The sequence below is a fragment of the Kogia breviceps genome, chromosome 12 (assembly GCF_026419965.1).
Source record: "Kogia breviceps isolate mKogBre1 chromosome 12, mKogBre1 haplotype 1, whole genome shotgun sequence".
NCBI classification, from domain to species: Eukaryota; Metazoa; Chordata; class Mammalia; order Artiodactyla; family Physeteridae; genus Kogia; species Kogia breviceps.
In genome coordinates, this window is record NC_081321.1 from 51,876,834 (window position 1) to 51,891,584 (window position 14,751).

A 14,751-nucleotide genomic window follows, 5' to 3' on the forward strand; every position below is an offset into this window, starting at 1 on the left:
GTTCCACCCTTGGTGAGAATTCCGTCATTTGAAGCATTCAGATTAAAAAAAAAATGTGCTTCCTAAAATGCAAACAGAAATTTATGTAACTAACTCAGTTTTTAAAAAAATGCTCTTTAAATCCTAGCTATAAAATTATGATTAAAGAATAAAAATCATTTAATAGAATATTATTGCCATACCAGATGGATTTTTAAAAGCTGTCTAGAGTGAATAATTGCTGACTTCTTTAAAAAAATTATTTCTTAAAAATCATGTTGTAAAGCTAGTGGTTTCCAGTGGGGAGAGGGAAGGGGGAGGGGCAATATAGGGGGAGAGGATTAAGAGGCACAAACTATTATATTTAAAATAAGTTACAAGGATATATGGGACTTTCCTGGCGGTCCAGCGGTTAAGACTCTGCTTCTACTGCAGGGGGCACGGGTTTGATCTCTGGTCAGGGTACTAGGATCCTGTGTGCTGCACAGCATGGCCAAAAAAAAAAAAAAGGGATATATGATACAACACAGGGAATACAGCCAATATTTCATAATAACTATAAATGGAGTATAACATTTAAAAATTGTGAATCACTATACGGTACACCTGAAACTTATATAATACTGTGTATCAACTACACTTCAATTAAAAGTTCTTGATTTAGGAGAGTATATATTAAATTGCATTAATAATCTATCTTCCAGTTTTGTTTTAACCATGAAATAGAAAGATTAGCCAGAATTTTCTTTTATGTCCACTGTACAAAACAGGTAAATAAATTCAAAACAATTTCTACTGAGTCAAAAAATGTTCCACTGATACTTCCTTGGAAATAAAAACCCAAGTTCGACTTCTCCTCAAAAGTATTCAAGGAATAGTAGACACCCTGACCCTGCATGAGTTAGTTAAATCATGTTTTTTCTTCTAAAGGGCACACAATGAAAACTCAAATGATTAATGTTAATTATTCAATTTGAAATGCAGCATCACAAATGACTGTGATTCTTAAACAAGAATTTACATTTGCTTAATAATGTAATAAGTTTACCAAAAGAGGAAACCTTTAACACCATTCTACTCTGAGCACACCTGGCTTCCAGAGGAGAAAAACAAAACATGACTCCCCTTCATCTCTGAAAGCAAAGGGCAAATCATATTAATTTATATCTAAAATAATTTCACTTCCCAAAGAAAATCAATATAGTATACAGAATTTCAACTTTTCAGAAATTCTAAACTAAAGAATTTATGTTGTTCAAATTAACCCAAAGCCTCTACTGTAGATAATTTTTAGGCTAGGATGTGTCTGTGATCATTAATTCCCTATTAAGTAGACAAAGGTAGCATTGGTGGAGGATGGAGACAATAGCTGAAAACACCTATTGACCATATGTGATTTACAGCCAGCTCCATCAGTATCCACTCAGCTGGATAAGGGGTACTGCCAAGTACTGCCCTAAGATCTTCAAGAATGAAACCTGGGCTTTTGCTACTGCAATGGAAGAAATTCCCAGGCCTCTGAGAAGTGGGATGTTTCAAAGAAGGTTCAAAGATGATAGGTCACAAATCTAATAAAATAAAAATAAAAACAATTATATAGTAATAACCATTCATTACTATGACACAACATACACACAGGCACTTGCACACACATTGGTAAGGTTCAATAACCAGTATATCCTAATGTTGGCATCTTTTCCTTATTTACCCAATTTTTCTTGCAGACTTATGTATCAGTATCACAGGGAACTTTTAAAACAGACAGGTTTCTAGGCACCCAACCCAAAATCACTGAATCTTACTCTTTTGGGAAAGAAGAAGGGCTCAGGTAACGGTATTTTTCTTAAGCTCCCAAAATGGTTCAGCAAAACACTTTCACATTAGCATTTGGGAATCACCACATAAGATCTCTTCCTCTTGAGAATCACAGCTCCAACTGTACTGTAGCTTTTGGTTCAAAAAAAAAGTATTTTATTAAAAGAAAACATATACTAATCAGATTTGAGGGAGAAATAAAAGAAAATTTCAAGATAAAAAAGTTTGTAAACATGTAAAATTTGTTTTAAAAAAGGAAATGTGTGTATTTATATGCATAGACTATCTCTTGAGAATGACAGAACTTGTTAACATTCATTGACTCTTAGGAAAGAAATTAAGTAGCTGAGGAACAGGGGCAGAAGGCACACTTTTCACTACTGCATTTTTTTGTACTTCATAAATTTTGAGCCATGTTAATATGTTACCTACTAAAAATAAATAAAAATTTAGAATACAGCTGACCCTTGAATGACATACATGGGTTTGAACTGCACAGGTCCACTTATATACACATGTAAAATATATTACATACCCATGTATATATTTTAGGAGATAACATATTTTAGTAGGTAATATATTCAATACTTTGAATCTCTGGATGTGGAGTCACAGATATGGAGGAATCTATTCTTTCTACCTTTTCTTTCAAAATCCTACCTGCCCTTAAAAGTCTTCTCAGATTCTACCTCCTCTGTGAAGTCTCTTTTAACCTCTCCACTTAGCCTACTTCCCCCAGACCATTAATCAGATGAGTATTAGGCTTAATTTGGGAATATAAATGAATATATCTGCCTTTCTTTTTTAAGCAAACATATCTGAACTCATATATCCAAAGGAGTGGTATCCTTCAAAGTCATCACTTTCAATTTATTTATTTTATTTTTTTAACATCTTTATTGAAGTATAATTGCTTTACAATGTTGTATTAGTTTCTGCTGTATAACAAAGTGAATCAGCTATATATATACATATGTCCCCATAACTCCTCCCACTTGTGTCTCCCTCCCACCCTCCCTATCCCACCCCTCTAGGTGGTCACAAAGCAAGTCCATTCTCTACATCTGTGTCATTATTCCTGTCCTGCCCCTAGGTTCATCAGAACCATTTGTTTTTTTAGATTCCATATATATGTATTAGCATATGGTATTTGTTTTTCTCTTTCTGACTTACTTCACTCTGTACGACAGACTCTAGGTCCATCCACCTCACTACAAATAACTCAATTTCGTTTCGTTTTATGGTTGAGTAATACTCCATTGTATATATGTGCCACAACTTCTTTATTCATTCATCTGTCGATGGACACTTAGGTTGCTTCCATGTCCTCGTTATTGTAAACAGTGTTACAATGAACATTGTGGTACATGACTATTTTTTTTTCTTTTTAACACCTTTATTGCAGTATAATTGCTTTACAATGGTGTGTTAGTTTCTGCTTTATAACAAAGTGAATCAGCTATACATATACACACATTCCCATATCTCTTCTCTCTTGCATCTCCCTCCCTCCCTATCCCACCCCTCTAGGTGGACACAAAGCACCTAGCTGATCTCCCTGTGCTATGCAGCTGCTTCCCACTAGCTATCTATCTATTTTACATTTGGTAGTGTACATATGTCCATGCCACTCTCTCACTTCATCCCAGCTTACCCTTCCCACTCCCCGTGTCCTCAAGTCCATCTTCTAGTAGGTCTGCATCTTTATTCCTGTCCTGCCCTTAGGTTCTTCATGACCTTTTTTTTTAGATTCCATATACATGTGTTAGCATACGGTATTTGTTTTTCTCTTTCTGACTTACTTCACTCTGTATGACAGACTCTAGGTCCATCTACCTCACTACAAGTAACTCAATTTCATTTCTTTTTATGGCTGAGTAACATTCCATTGTATATATGTGTCACATCTTCTTTATCCATTCATCTGTCTATGGACACTTAGGTTGCTTCCATGTCCTGGCTATTGTAAACAGAGCTGCAATGAACACTGTGGTACATGACTCTTTTTGAATTATGGTTTTCTCAGGGTACATGCCCAGTAGTGGGATTGCTGGGTCGTATGGTAGTTCTACTTTTAGTTTTTTAAGGAACCTCCATAGTGGCTGTATCAATCTACATTCCCACCAACAGTGCAAGAGGGTTCCCTTTTCTCCACACCCTCTCCAGCATTTATTGTTTGTAGATTTTTTGATGATGGCCATTCTGACAGGTGTGAGGTGATACCTCATTGTAGTTTTGATTTGCATTTCTCTAATGATTAGCATCACTTTCCATTTAATTCATCATAAAATTACTGAGCACCTACTATGTGCAAGGCTCTAAGCCAGGCTCCAAGGACCCAAAAGTAAAACTGAGTCATTCAGTTTTAGTCATTGACAGTCATTCAGTCATCCAACATCATCAGTCAATGATGTTCACAACACTACTCAAATTCTTTTGGAACTGCTTTTTGGGCCAGGCAGTGAGCAATACATTATAACCAGTCTCACTTTATAAGCAGCAATTTCCTTCAAAATATTTTCCAGTTGATCAACATCTTTTTTTTTTTTTTTTTTTTTTTTTTTTTGCGGTATGCGGGCCTCTCACTGTTGTGGCCTCTCCCGTTGCGGAGCACAGGCTCCGGACGCACAGGCCTAGCGGCCATGGCTCACGGGCTTAGCTTGATCAACATCTTTTTAAAAAAAATTAAACTGGCTACAAATATCTTTTTGACTATCAAAAGAACATGCCCTCCTCTAAAGCACCAATGCCTGCCTCCACCAAGGAAGTTTAAGACAAAATCAAAACTATGTGACAGGTGCTGAAAGCAATTATAAAAGAGTTCCCTACACATGTCAAGTAATGGCTCCATCAGAGGAATCAAGTGGATAACTCACCAAGGTGATGACTTTGAAAGAGACATTTATTTGAATAGTGGTTTGTTAAAAAGTCACACTATTTGATATACAATTCTCTTGTTGTTATGTGAATTCTTTCATAAGCAGAAAAGCCAGTTACAATACAACTTTTATGGATTACTTCATTCTCGACCTTTTGCTACTGCTCAGAGAAGCATCCATCCAGTATGGTGTTAACTAAGCCCAAAGAAGATGTCTAATGTATACCTGTTAATTAGTGTGTATAAAATGTAATACAGATATTTCTCCTTCACAGTTATTCCATCACAGATTTTCGCAGGGGTGTGGGGAAGACTGAGACTCTGTGTGGGATTGTGAGGCTGCCACATTTTGTCCCTCCCTCCCTCCTCCCCTACACTGACCTGGAGCTGTATTTCTTGAGGATGGTGTCTAAAAGGCCAACGAGCTCTTCAGCATTGATGAACTTCTGTGTGCTGAGGGTGTACATCTTCTCATAGAAGTCTGCGATCTCCATCCGAGCTTGAACAAAGAAGCAGAGCTGCTCTGACAGGTGGGAAAGGAGCTCTTCCACGTGAGGTGCGGTCCCCCCAAGGGCACCACGGCCAGTCACCACCTTCTTCAGCTCATTATGCAGGGAAGTATAGATGGTGCGGATGGAGTCCTTCCTGCTGAAGAAAGACTGGCCCCCTGGTAGAACAAATGACATAAGCACATGACAGGTAAGGTAGAGAAACTGGAAGTACAAAACACCTCTCAGCATCCAAAAGGAAAGAATCGAAACTGCTGAGCTCAATGAGTTTTCATCTACCATGTTCTCTAACTTCTATGATTTGGATTTAAATATTTTGTGATTCATAATTTAACTGTAGAGTAAATTAACACCAGTACAACTCAGTGTAGTGGTGGACCTGTGTATAATATCCTTACCCAGGAGATTGGTTCAAGATGGCGGACTAGAAGGATATGCTCTCACTCCCTTTTGCAAGAGCACCAGAATCACAATTAACTGCTGAACAATCATCGACAGGAAGACACTGGAACTCACCAAAAAAGATACCCCACATCCAAAGACAAAGGAGAAGCCACAGTGAGATGGTAGGAGGGGCGCAATCACAATAAAATCAAACCCCATAACTGCTGGGTGAGTGCCTCACAAACTGGAGAACACTTATACCACAGAAGTCCACCCACTGGAGTGAAGGTTCTGAGCCCCACGTCAGCCTTCCCAACCTGGGGGTCTGGAAACGGGAGGAGGAATTCCTATATAATCAGACTTTGAAAGCTTGTGGGACTTGATTGCAGGACTTCGACAGGACTGGGGAAACAGAGACTCCACTCTTGGAGGGCAACACAAAGTAGTGTGTGCATCGGGACCCAGGGGAAGCAGGAGTGACCCCATAGGAGACTGAACAGACCTACCTGCTAGTGTTGGAGGGTCTCCTGCAGAGGCGGGGGTGGCTGTGTCTCACCATGAGGACAAGGACACTGGCAGCAGAAGTTCTGGGAAGTACTCCTTGGTGTGAGTGCTCCCAGAGTCCGCCATTAGCCCCACCCACGAGCCCAGGTAGGCTCCAGTGTTCGGTCACCTCAGGCCAAACAACAAACACAGAGGGAACCCAGCCCCACCCATCAGCAGACAAGCGGATTAAAGTTTTATTAAGTTCTGCCCACGAGAGCAACAGCCAGCTCTACCCACCACCACTCCCTCCCATCAGGAAACTTGCACAAGCCTCTCAGATAGCCTCATGCACCAGAGGGCAGACAGCAGAAGAACTACTACAAGAACTACAATCCTGCAGCCTGTGGAACAAAAACCACATTCACAGAAAGATAGACAAGATGAAAAGACAGAGGACTATGTACCAGATGAAGGAACAAGATAAAACCCCAGAAAAACAACTAAATGAAGTGGAGATGGGCAACCTTCCAGAAAAAGAATTCAGAATAATAATAGTGAAGATGATCCAGGACCTTGGAAAAAGAATGGAGGCAAAGATCAAGAAGATACAAGAAATGTTTAACAAAGACCTAGAAAAATTAAAGAACAAACAAACACATGAACAATACAATAATTGAAATGACAAATACACTAGAAGGAATCAATAGCAGAATAACTGAGGCAGAAGAACAGATAAGTGACCTGGAAGACAGAATGGTGGAATTCATTGCTGCAGAACAGAATAAAGAAAAAAGAATGAAAAGAAATGAAGACAGCCTAAGAGACCTCTGGGACAACATTAAGTGTAACAACGTTTGCATTATAGGGGTCCGAGAGGAGGAGGAGAGAGAGAGAAAGGACCCAAGAAAATATTTGAAGAGATTATAGTCAAAAACTTCCCTAACATGGGAAAGGAAATAGCCACCGAAGTCCAAGAAGCACAGAAAGTCCCATACAGGATAAACTGAAGAAGAAACACACTGAGACAAAGAGTAATCAAATTGGCAAAAATTAAAGACAAAGAAAAATTACTGAAAGCAGCAAGGAGAAAATGACAAATAACATACAAGGGATCTCCCATAAGGTTAATGGCTGATTACTCAGAAGAAACTCTACAAACCAGAAGGGAGTGTCATGACATATTTAAAGTGATGAAAGGGAAGAACCTACAACCAAGATTACTCTACCCAGCAAGGATCTCATTCAGATTCAGCAAAGAAATCAAAAGCTTTACAGACAAGCAAGAGCTAAGAGAATTCAGCACCACCAAACCAGCTCTACAACAAATGCTAAAAGAACTTCTCTAAGCGAGAAACACAAGAGAAGAAAAGGAGCTACAAAAACAAACCCCAAACAATTAAGACAATGGTCATAGGAACATATATATCGATAATTACCTTAAACGTGAATGGATTAAATGCTCCAACCAAAAGACACAGGCTCACTGAAGATACAAAACAAGATACAAAACAAGAGATACAAAAACAAGAGATACAAAAACAAGAACCACATATATGCTGTCTACAAGAGACCCACTTCGGACATAGGTACACATACAGACCGAAAGTGAGGGGATGGAAAAAGATATTCCATGCAAATGGAAATCAAAAGAAAGCTGGAGTAGCAATACTCATATCAGATAAAATAAACTTTAAAATAAAGAATGTTGGGCTTCCCTGGTGGCGCAGTGGTTGAAAGTCTGCCTGCCGATGCAGGGGCACAGGTTTGTGCCCCGGTCCAGGAAGATCCCACATGCCGTGGAGTGGCTACGCCCGTGAGCCATGGCCACTGAGCCTGAGCGTCTGGAGCCTGTGCTCCGCAACAGGAGAGGCCACAACAGTGAGAGGCCCATGTACCGCAAAAACAAAAAATAAATAAATGAAGTAAATAAAATAAAGAATGTTACAAGAGACAAGGCAGGACACTACATAATGATCAAGGGATCAATGCAAGAAGATATAACAATTATAAATATATATGCACCCAACACAGGAGCACTTCAATACATAAGGCAACTGCTAACAGCTATAAAAGAGGAAATTGACAGTAACACAATAATAATGGGGGACTTCAACACCTCACACCAATGGACAGATCATCCAAACAGAAAATTAATAAGGACACACAAGCTGTAAATGACACAATAGACCAAACAGACTTAATTGATATTTATAGGACACTCCATCCAAATATAGCAGATTACACATTCTTCTCAAGTGCGCATGGAACATGCTCCAGGATACATCACATCTTGGGTCACAAATCAAGCCTCAGTAAATTTAAGAAAATTGAAATCATATCAAGCATCTTTTCTGAGCACAACGCTATGAGATTAGAAATCAATTACAGGGAAAAATGTAAAAAACACAAACACATGGAAGCTAAACAATATGTTACTGAATAACAAAGATATCACTGAAGAAATCAAAGATGAAATGAAAAAATACCTAGAGACAAATGACAATGAAAACACAACAATCCAACACCTATGGGATGCAGCAAAAGCAGTTCTAAGAGGGAAGTTTATAGCAATATAATCCTACCTCAAGAAATAACAAACATCTCGGGGGGAGCGAGAAGATGGCGGAAGAGTAAGACGCGGGGATCACCTTCCTCCTCACAGGTACATCAGAAATACATCTACACATGGAACTTCTAAAGAACACCCACCGAATGCTGGCAGAAGACCTCAGACCTCCCAAAAGGCAAGAAACTCCCCACGTACCTGGGTAGGGCAAAAGAAAAAAGAATAAAGAGAGACAAAGAATAGGAACAGAACCTGCAGCAGTGGGAGGGAGCCGTGAAGGAGGAAAGGTTCCCACACACTAGGAGCCCCTTCACAGACTACGGGTGGCGGAGGGGGGAGCTTCGAAGCCTCGGAGGAGAGCGCAACAACAGGGTACGGAGGGCAAAGTGGAGAGATTCCCACAGAGGATCGGTGCCGACCAGCACTCACCAGCCCGAGAGGCTTGTCTGCTCACCTGCTGGGGAGGGCGGGGCTGGGAGCTGAGCCTCAGGCTTTAGTCAGATCCCAGGGAAAGGTCTGGAGTTGGCAGAGTGAAAACAGCCTGAAGGGGTTAGTGCACCATGGCTAGCCGGGAGGGAGTCCAGTTGAAGTCTGGAGATGCCGAAGAGGCAAGAGACCTTCTCTTCCCTCTTTGCCTCCTGGTGCGCGAGGAGAGGGGTTTAAGCGCGCTGCTTAAAGAGCTCCACAAACGGGCGCGGAGCTACCTAAGAGACAACACTTTTTCTTGCCTCTTCGCTTCCTGCGGCGCGAGGAGATGGGATTAACGGCACCGCTTAAAGGAGCTCCAGAAACGGGCTCGAGCCTCGGCTGTCGGCACGGACAACAGAGAGGGGTGTGGGACGCTAGGGTTGCTACTGCCGCCACCAAGAAGCCTGTGTTCGAGCACAGGTCACTCTCCACACCGCCCCTCCCGGGAGCCTGTGCAGCCCGCCACTGCCGGTGTCCCGGGATCCAGGGACAGCTTCCCCGGGAAAACGCACGGTGCACCTCGGGCCGGTGCAGCGTCACGCCGGCCTCTGACGTCGCAGACTCGCCCCGCATCTATGCCCCTCTCTCCCCGCCCCGGCCTGTGCCAGAGCCCCCGAATCAGCTGCTCCTTTAACCCCGTCCTGTCTGAGCGAAGGGCAGACGCCATCGGACGACCTACACGCAGAGGCGGGGCCAAGTCCAAAGCTGAACCCCAGGAGCTGTGCGAAGGGGGAGGTCTCTCCCAGCAGCCTCAGAAGCAGCAGATTAAAGCTCCACAGTCAACTTGAAGTGCCCTGCATCTGTGGAAAACCTGAATAGACAGCGAAATATCCCAAGTTGAGGAGGTGGACTTTGGGAGCAAGATACCCTATTATTTTCCCCTTTTTTCTTTTTGTGAGTGTGTATGTGTGTGCTGCTGTGTGAGACTTTGTCTGTATAGCTTTCTTTTCACCATTTGTCCTAGGGTTAGACCAACCCGTTTTTTGGGGGGGTTTTTTGTTGGTTTTTTTTTTTTTCTTTAATAGAAATTTTTCTTCTTAATAATTATTTTTTATTTTAATAACTATATTTTATCATACTTTATTTTGTCTTCTCCCATTCTTTCCTCCTTTCTTTCCTACTTCCCTCCTTCCTTCCTTCCTCCCTTCCTTTCTTCCTTCCTTCCCTCCCTTCCTCCTTCCTTCCTTCCTACCATTCTTTTCTATTTTTTCCTCCCTTTTATTTTGAGCCGTGTGGATTAAAGGCTCTTGGCACTCCAGCCAGGTGTCAAGGCTGTGTCTCTGAGGTGGGAGAACCAAACTTAGGACACTGGTCCACAAGAGACCTCCCAGCTCCACACAATATCAAATGGCGAAAATCTCCCAGAGAGCTCCATCTCAACACCAAGACCCAGCTTCACTCAAGGGCCAGCAACTAACAGTGCTGGACACCCTATGCCCAACAAGGAGCAAGACAGGTCACCAGCTCCATCCATTAGCAGAGAGGCTGCCTAAAATCATAATAAGGCTACCAACATCCCCATACACACCACCAGACGTGGACCTGCCCACCAGAAAGACAAGATCCAGCCTCATACACCAGAACAGAGGCACTAGTCCCACCAACCAGGAAACCTACTCAACCCACTGACCCAACCTCAGCCACTGGGGACAGCCACCAAAAACAGAGGGAACTACGAACCTGCAGCCTGCAAAAAGGAGACCCCAAACACAGTAAGATAAGCAAAATGAGAAGACAAGAAAAACACACAGCAGATGAAGGAGCAAGATAAAAACACAGCAGACCTAACAAATGAAGAGGTAATAGCCAGTCTACCTGAAAAAGAATTCAGAATAATGATAGTAAAGATGATTCAAAATCTTGGAAATAGAATAGACAAATTGCAAGAAACAGTTAACAAGGACCTAGAAGAAATAAAGAGGAAGCAAGTAACGATGAGCAACACAATAAATGAAATGAAAAATACTCTAGATGGGATCAACAGCAGAATAACTGAGGCAGAAGGATGGATAAGTGACCTGGAAGATAAAAGTGGAAATAACTACTGCAGAGCAGAAGAAAGAAAAAATAATGAAAAGAACTGAGGACAGTCTCAGAGACCTCTGGGACAACATAAACGCACCAACATTCGAATTATAGGGGTCCCAGAAGAAGAAGAGAAAAAGAAAGGGACTGAGAAAATATTTGAAGAGCTTATAGTTGACAATTTCCCTAATATAGGAAAGGAAATAGTCAATCGAGTCCAGCAAGCACAGAGAGTCCCATACAGGATAAATCCAAGGATAAACACACCAAGACACATAATAATCAAACTGTCAAAAATTAAATACAAAGAAAACATATTAAAAACAGCAAGGGAAAAACAACAAATAACACACAAGGGAATCCCCATAAGGTTAACATCTGATCTTTCAGCAGAAACTCTACAAGCCAGAAGGGAGTGGCAGGACATATTTAAAATGATGAAGGAAAAACACCTACAGCCAAGATTACTCTACCCAGCAAGGATCTTATACAGATTTGATGGAGAAATTAAAACCTTTACAGACAAGCAAAAGCTGAGAGAGTTCAGCACCACCAAACCAGCTCTACAACAAATGCTAAAGGAACTTCTCTAGGCAAGAAACACAAGAGAAGGAAAAGACCTACAAGAACAACCCGAAACAATTAAGTAAATGGTAATAGGAACACACATATCAATAATTACCTTAAATGTAAATGGATTAAATGCTCCCACCAAAAGACACAGACTGGCTGAACGGATACAAAAACAGGACCCATATATATGCTGTCTACAAGAGACCCACTTCAGACCTAGGGACACCTACAGGCTGAAAGTGAGGGGATGGAAAAAGATATTCCATGCAAATGGAAATCAGAAGAAAGCTGGAGTAGCAATTCTCATATCAGACAAAATAGACTTTAAAATAAAAACTATTATAAGAGACAAAGAAGGACACTACATAATGATCAAGGGATCAATCCATGAAGAAGATATAACAATTGTAAATATTTATGCACCCAACATAGGAGCACCTCAATACATAAGGCAACTAACAGCCATAAAAGGGGAAATCGACAGTAACACAATCATAGTAGGGGACTATAACACCCCACTTTCACGAATGAACAGATCATCCAAAATGAAAATAAATAAGGAAACACAAGCTTGAAATGATACATTACAGAAGATGGACTTAAATGATATTTATAGGACATTCCATCCAAAAACAACAGAATACACATTTTTCTCAAGTGCTCACGGAACATTCTCCAGGATCTATCATATCTTGGGTCACAAATCTAACCTTGGTAAATTTAAGAAAATTGAAATTGTATCAAGATACAAACACATGGAGGCTAAACAATACACTACTTAATAACGAAGTGATCACTGAAGAAATCAAAGAGGAAATCAAAAAGTACTTAGAAACAAATGACAATGGAGACACGACGACCCAAAACCTATGGGATACAGCAAAAGCAGTTCTAAGAGGGAGGTTTATAGCAATAAATTCCTACCTTAAGAAACAGGAAACATCTCGAATAAACAACCTAACCTTGCACCTAAAGCAATTAGAGAAGGAAGAACAAAAAAGCCCCAAATTTAGCAGAAGGAAAGAAATCATAAAGATCAGATCAGAAATAAATGAAAAAGATATGAAGGAAACAATAGCAAAGATCAATAAAAGTAAAAGCTGGTTCTTAGAGAAGATAAATAAAATTGATAAACCATTAGCCAGACTCATCAAAAAAAAAAAAGGGAGAAGACTCAAATCAACAGAATTAGACATGAAAAAGGAGATGTAACAACTGACACTGCAGAAATACAAAAGATTATTAGAGATTACTACAAGCAACTCTATGCCAGTAAAACGGACAACCCAGAAGAAATGGACAAATTCTTAGAAATCCACAAGCTGCCGATACTGAACCAGGAAGAAATAGAAAATATGAACAGACCAATCACAAGCACTGAAATTGAAACTGTGATTAAATATCCTCCAACAAACAAAAGCCCAGGACCAGATGTCTTCACAGGCAAATTCTATCAAACATTTAGAGAAGAGCTAACACCTATCCTTCTCAAACTCTTCCAAAAGATAGCAGAGGGAGGAACACTCCCAAACTCATTCTATGAGGCCACCATCATCCTGATACCAAAACCAGACAAAGACGTCACAAAGAAAGAAAACTACAGGCCAATATCACTGATGAACATAGATGCAAAAATCCTCAACAAAATACTAGCAAACAGAATCCAACAGCACATTAAAAGATCATACACCATGATCAAGTAGGGTTTATCCCAGGAATGCAAGGATTCTTCAATATACGCAAATCAATCAACGTGATACACCATATCAACAAACTGAAGGAGAAAAACCATATGATCATCTCAATAGATGCAGAGAAAGCTTTTGACAAAATTCAACACCCATTTATGATAAAAACGCTGCAGAAAGTAGGCATAGAGGGAACTTCCCTCAACATAATAAAGGCCATATATGACAAACCCACAGCCAACGTCGTCCTCAATGGTGAAAAACTGAAACCATTTCCACTAAGATCAGGAAAAAGACAAGGTTGCCCACTCTCACCACTCTTATTCAACCTAGTTTTGGAAGTTCTAGCCACAGCAATCAGAGAAGAAAAAGAAATAAAAGGAATCCAAATCGGAAAAGAAGAAGTAAAGCTGTCACTGTTTGCAAATGACATGATACTATACATAGAGAATCCTAAGGATGCTACCAGAAAACTACTAGAGCTAATCAATGAATTTGGTAAAGTAGCAGGATACAACATTAATGTACAGAAATCTCTGGCATTCTTATACACTAATGATGAAAAATCTGAGCGTGAAATTAAGAAAACACTCCCATTTACCATTACAACAACAACAAAAAATAAAATATCTAGGAATAAACCTACCTAAGGAGACAAAAGACCTGAATGCAGAAAATTGTAAGACACTGATGAACGAAATTAAAGATGATACAAATAGATGGAGAGATATCCCGTGTTCTTGGATTGGAAGAATCAACATTGTGAAAATGACTCTACTACCGAAAGCAATCTACAGATTCAGTGCAATCCCTATCAAACTACTACTGGCATTTTTCACAAAACTAGAACAAAAAATTTCACAATTTGTATGGAAACACAAAAGACCCCGAATAGCCAAAGCAATCTTGAGAATGAAAAATGGAGCTGGAGGAATCAGGCTCCCTGACTTCAGACTATACTACAAGGCTACAGTAATCAAGACAGTATGGTACTGGCACAAAAACAGAAATATAGATGAATGGAACAGGATAGAAAGCACAGAGATAAACCCACACACATATGGTCACCTTATCTTTGATAAAGGAGGGAAGGATATACAGTGGAGAAAACACAGCCTCTTCAATAAGTGGTGCTGGGAAAACTGGACAGCTACCTGTAAAAGTATGAAATTAGAACACTCCCTAACACCACACACAAAAATAAACTCAAAATGGGTTAAAGACCTACATGTAAGGCCAGACACTATCAAACTGTTAGAGAAAAACATAGGCAGAACACTCTATGACATAAATCACAGCAAGATCCTTTTTGACCCACCTCCTAGAGAAATGGAAATAAAAACAAAAATAAACAAATGGGATCTAATGAAACTTAAAAGC

At 40.2% G+C, this 14,751-nt stretch overlaps 1 protein-coding gene across 2 annotated transcripts in view; it reads right to left on the minus strand.

The window, feature by feature from the left end:
- Positions 1-14,751, minus strand: part of KICS2 (KICSTOR subunit 2) — a 40,637-nt gene that overhangs the window by 15,785 nt on the left and 10,101 nt on the right. For both annotated transcript variants that reach the window (XR_010835834.1, XM_067009687.1), the window contains exon 2: positions 5,054-5,339. Coding sequence is in view for 1 of the 2 variants with exons in the window: in XM_067009687.1 (XP_066865788.1) it covers positions 5,054-5,339 (286 nt within the window). In the remaining variant the exon portion in view is untranslated. The remainder of the gene's footprint in view (positions 1-5,053; positions 5,340-14,751) is intronic.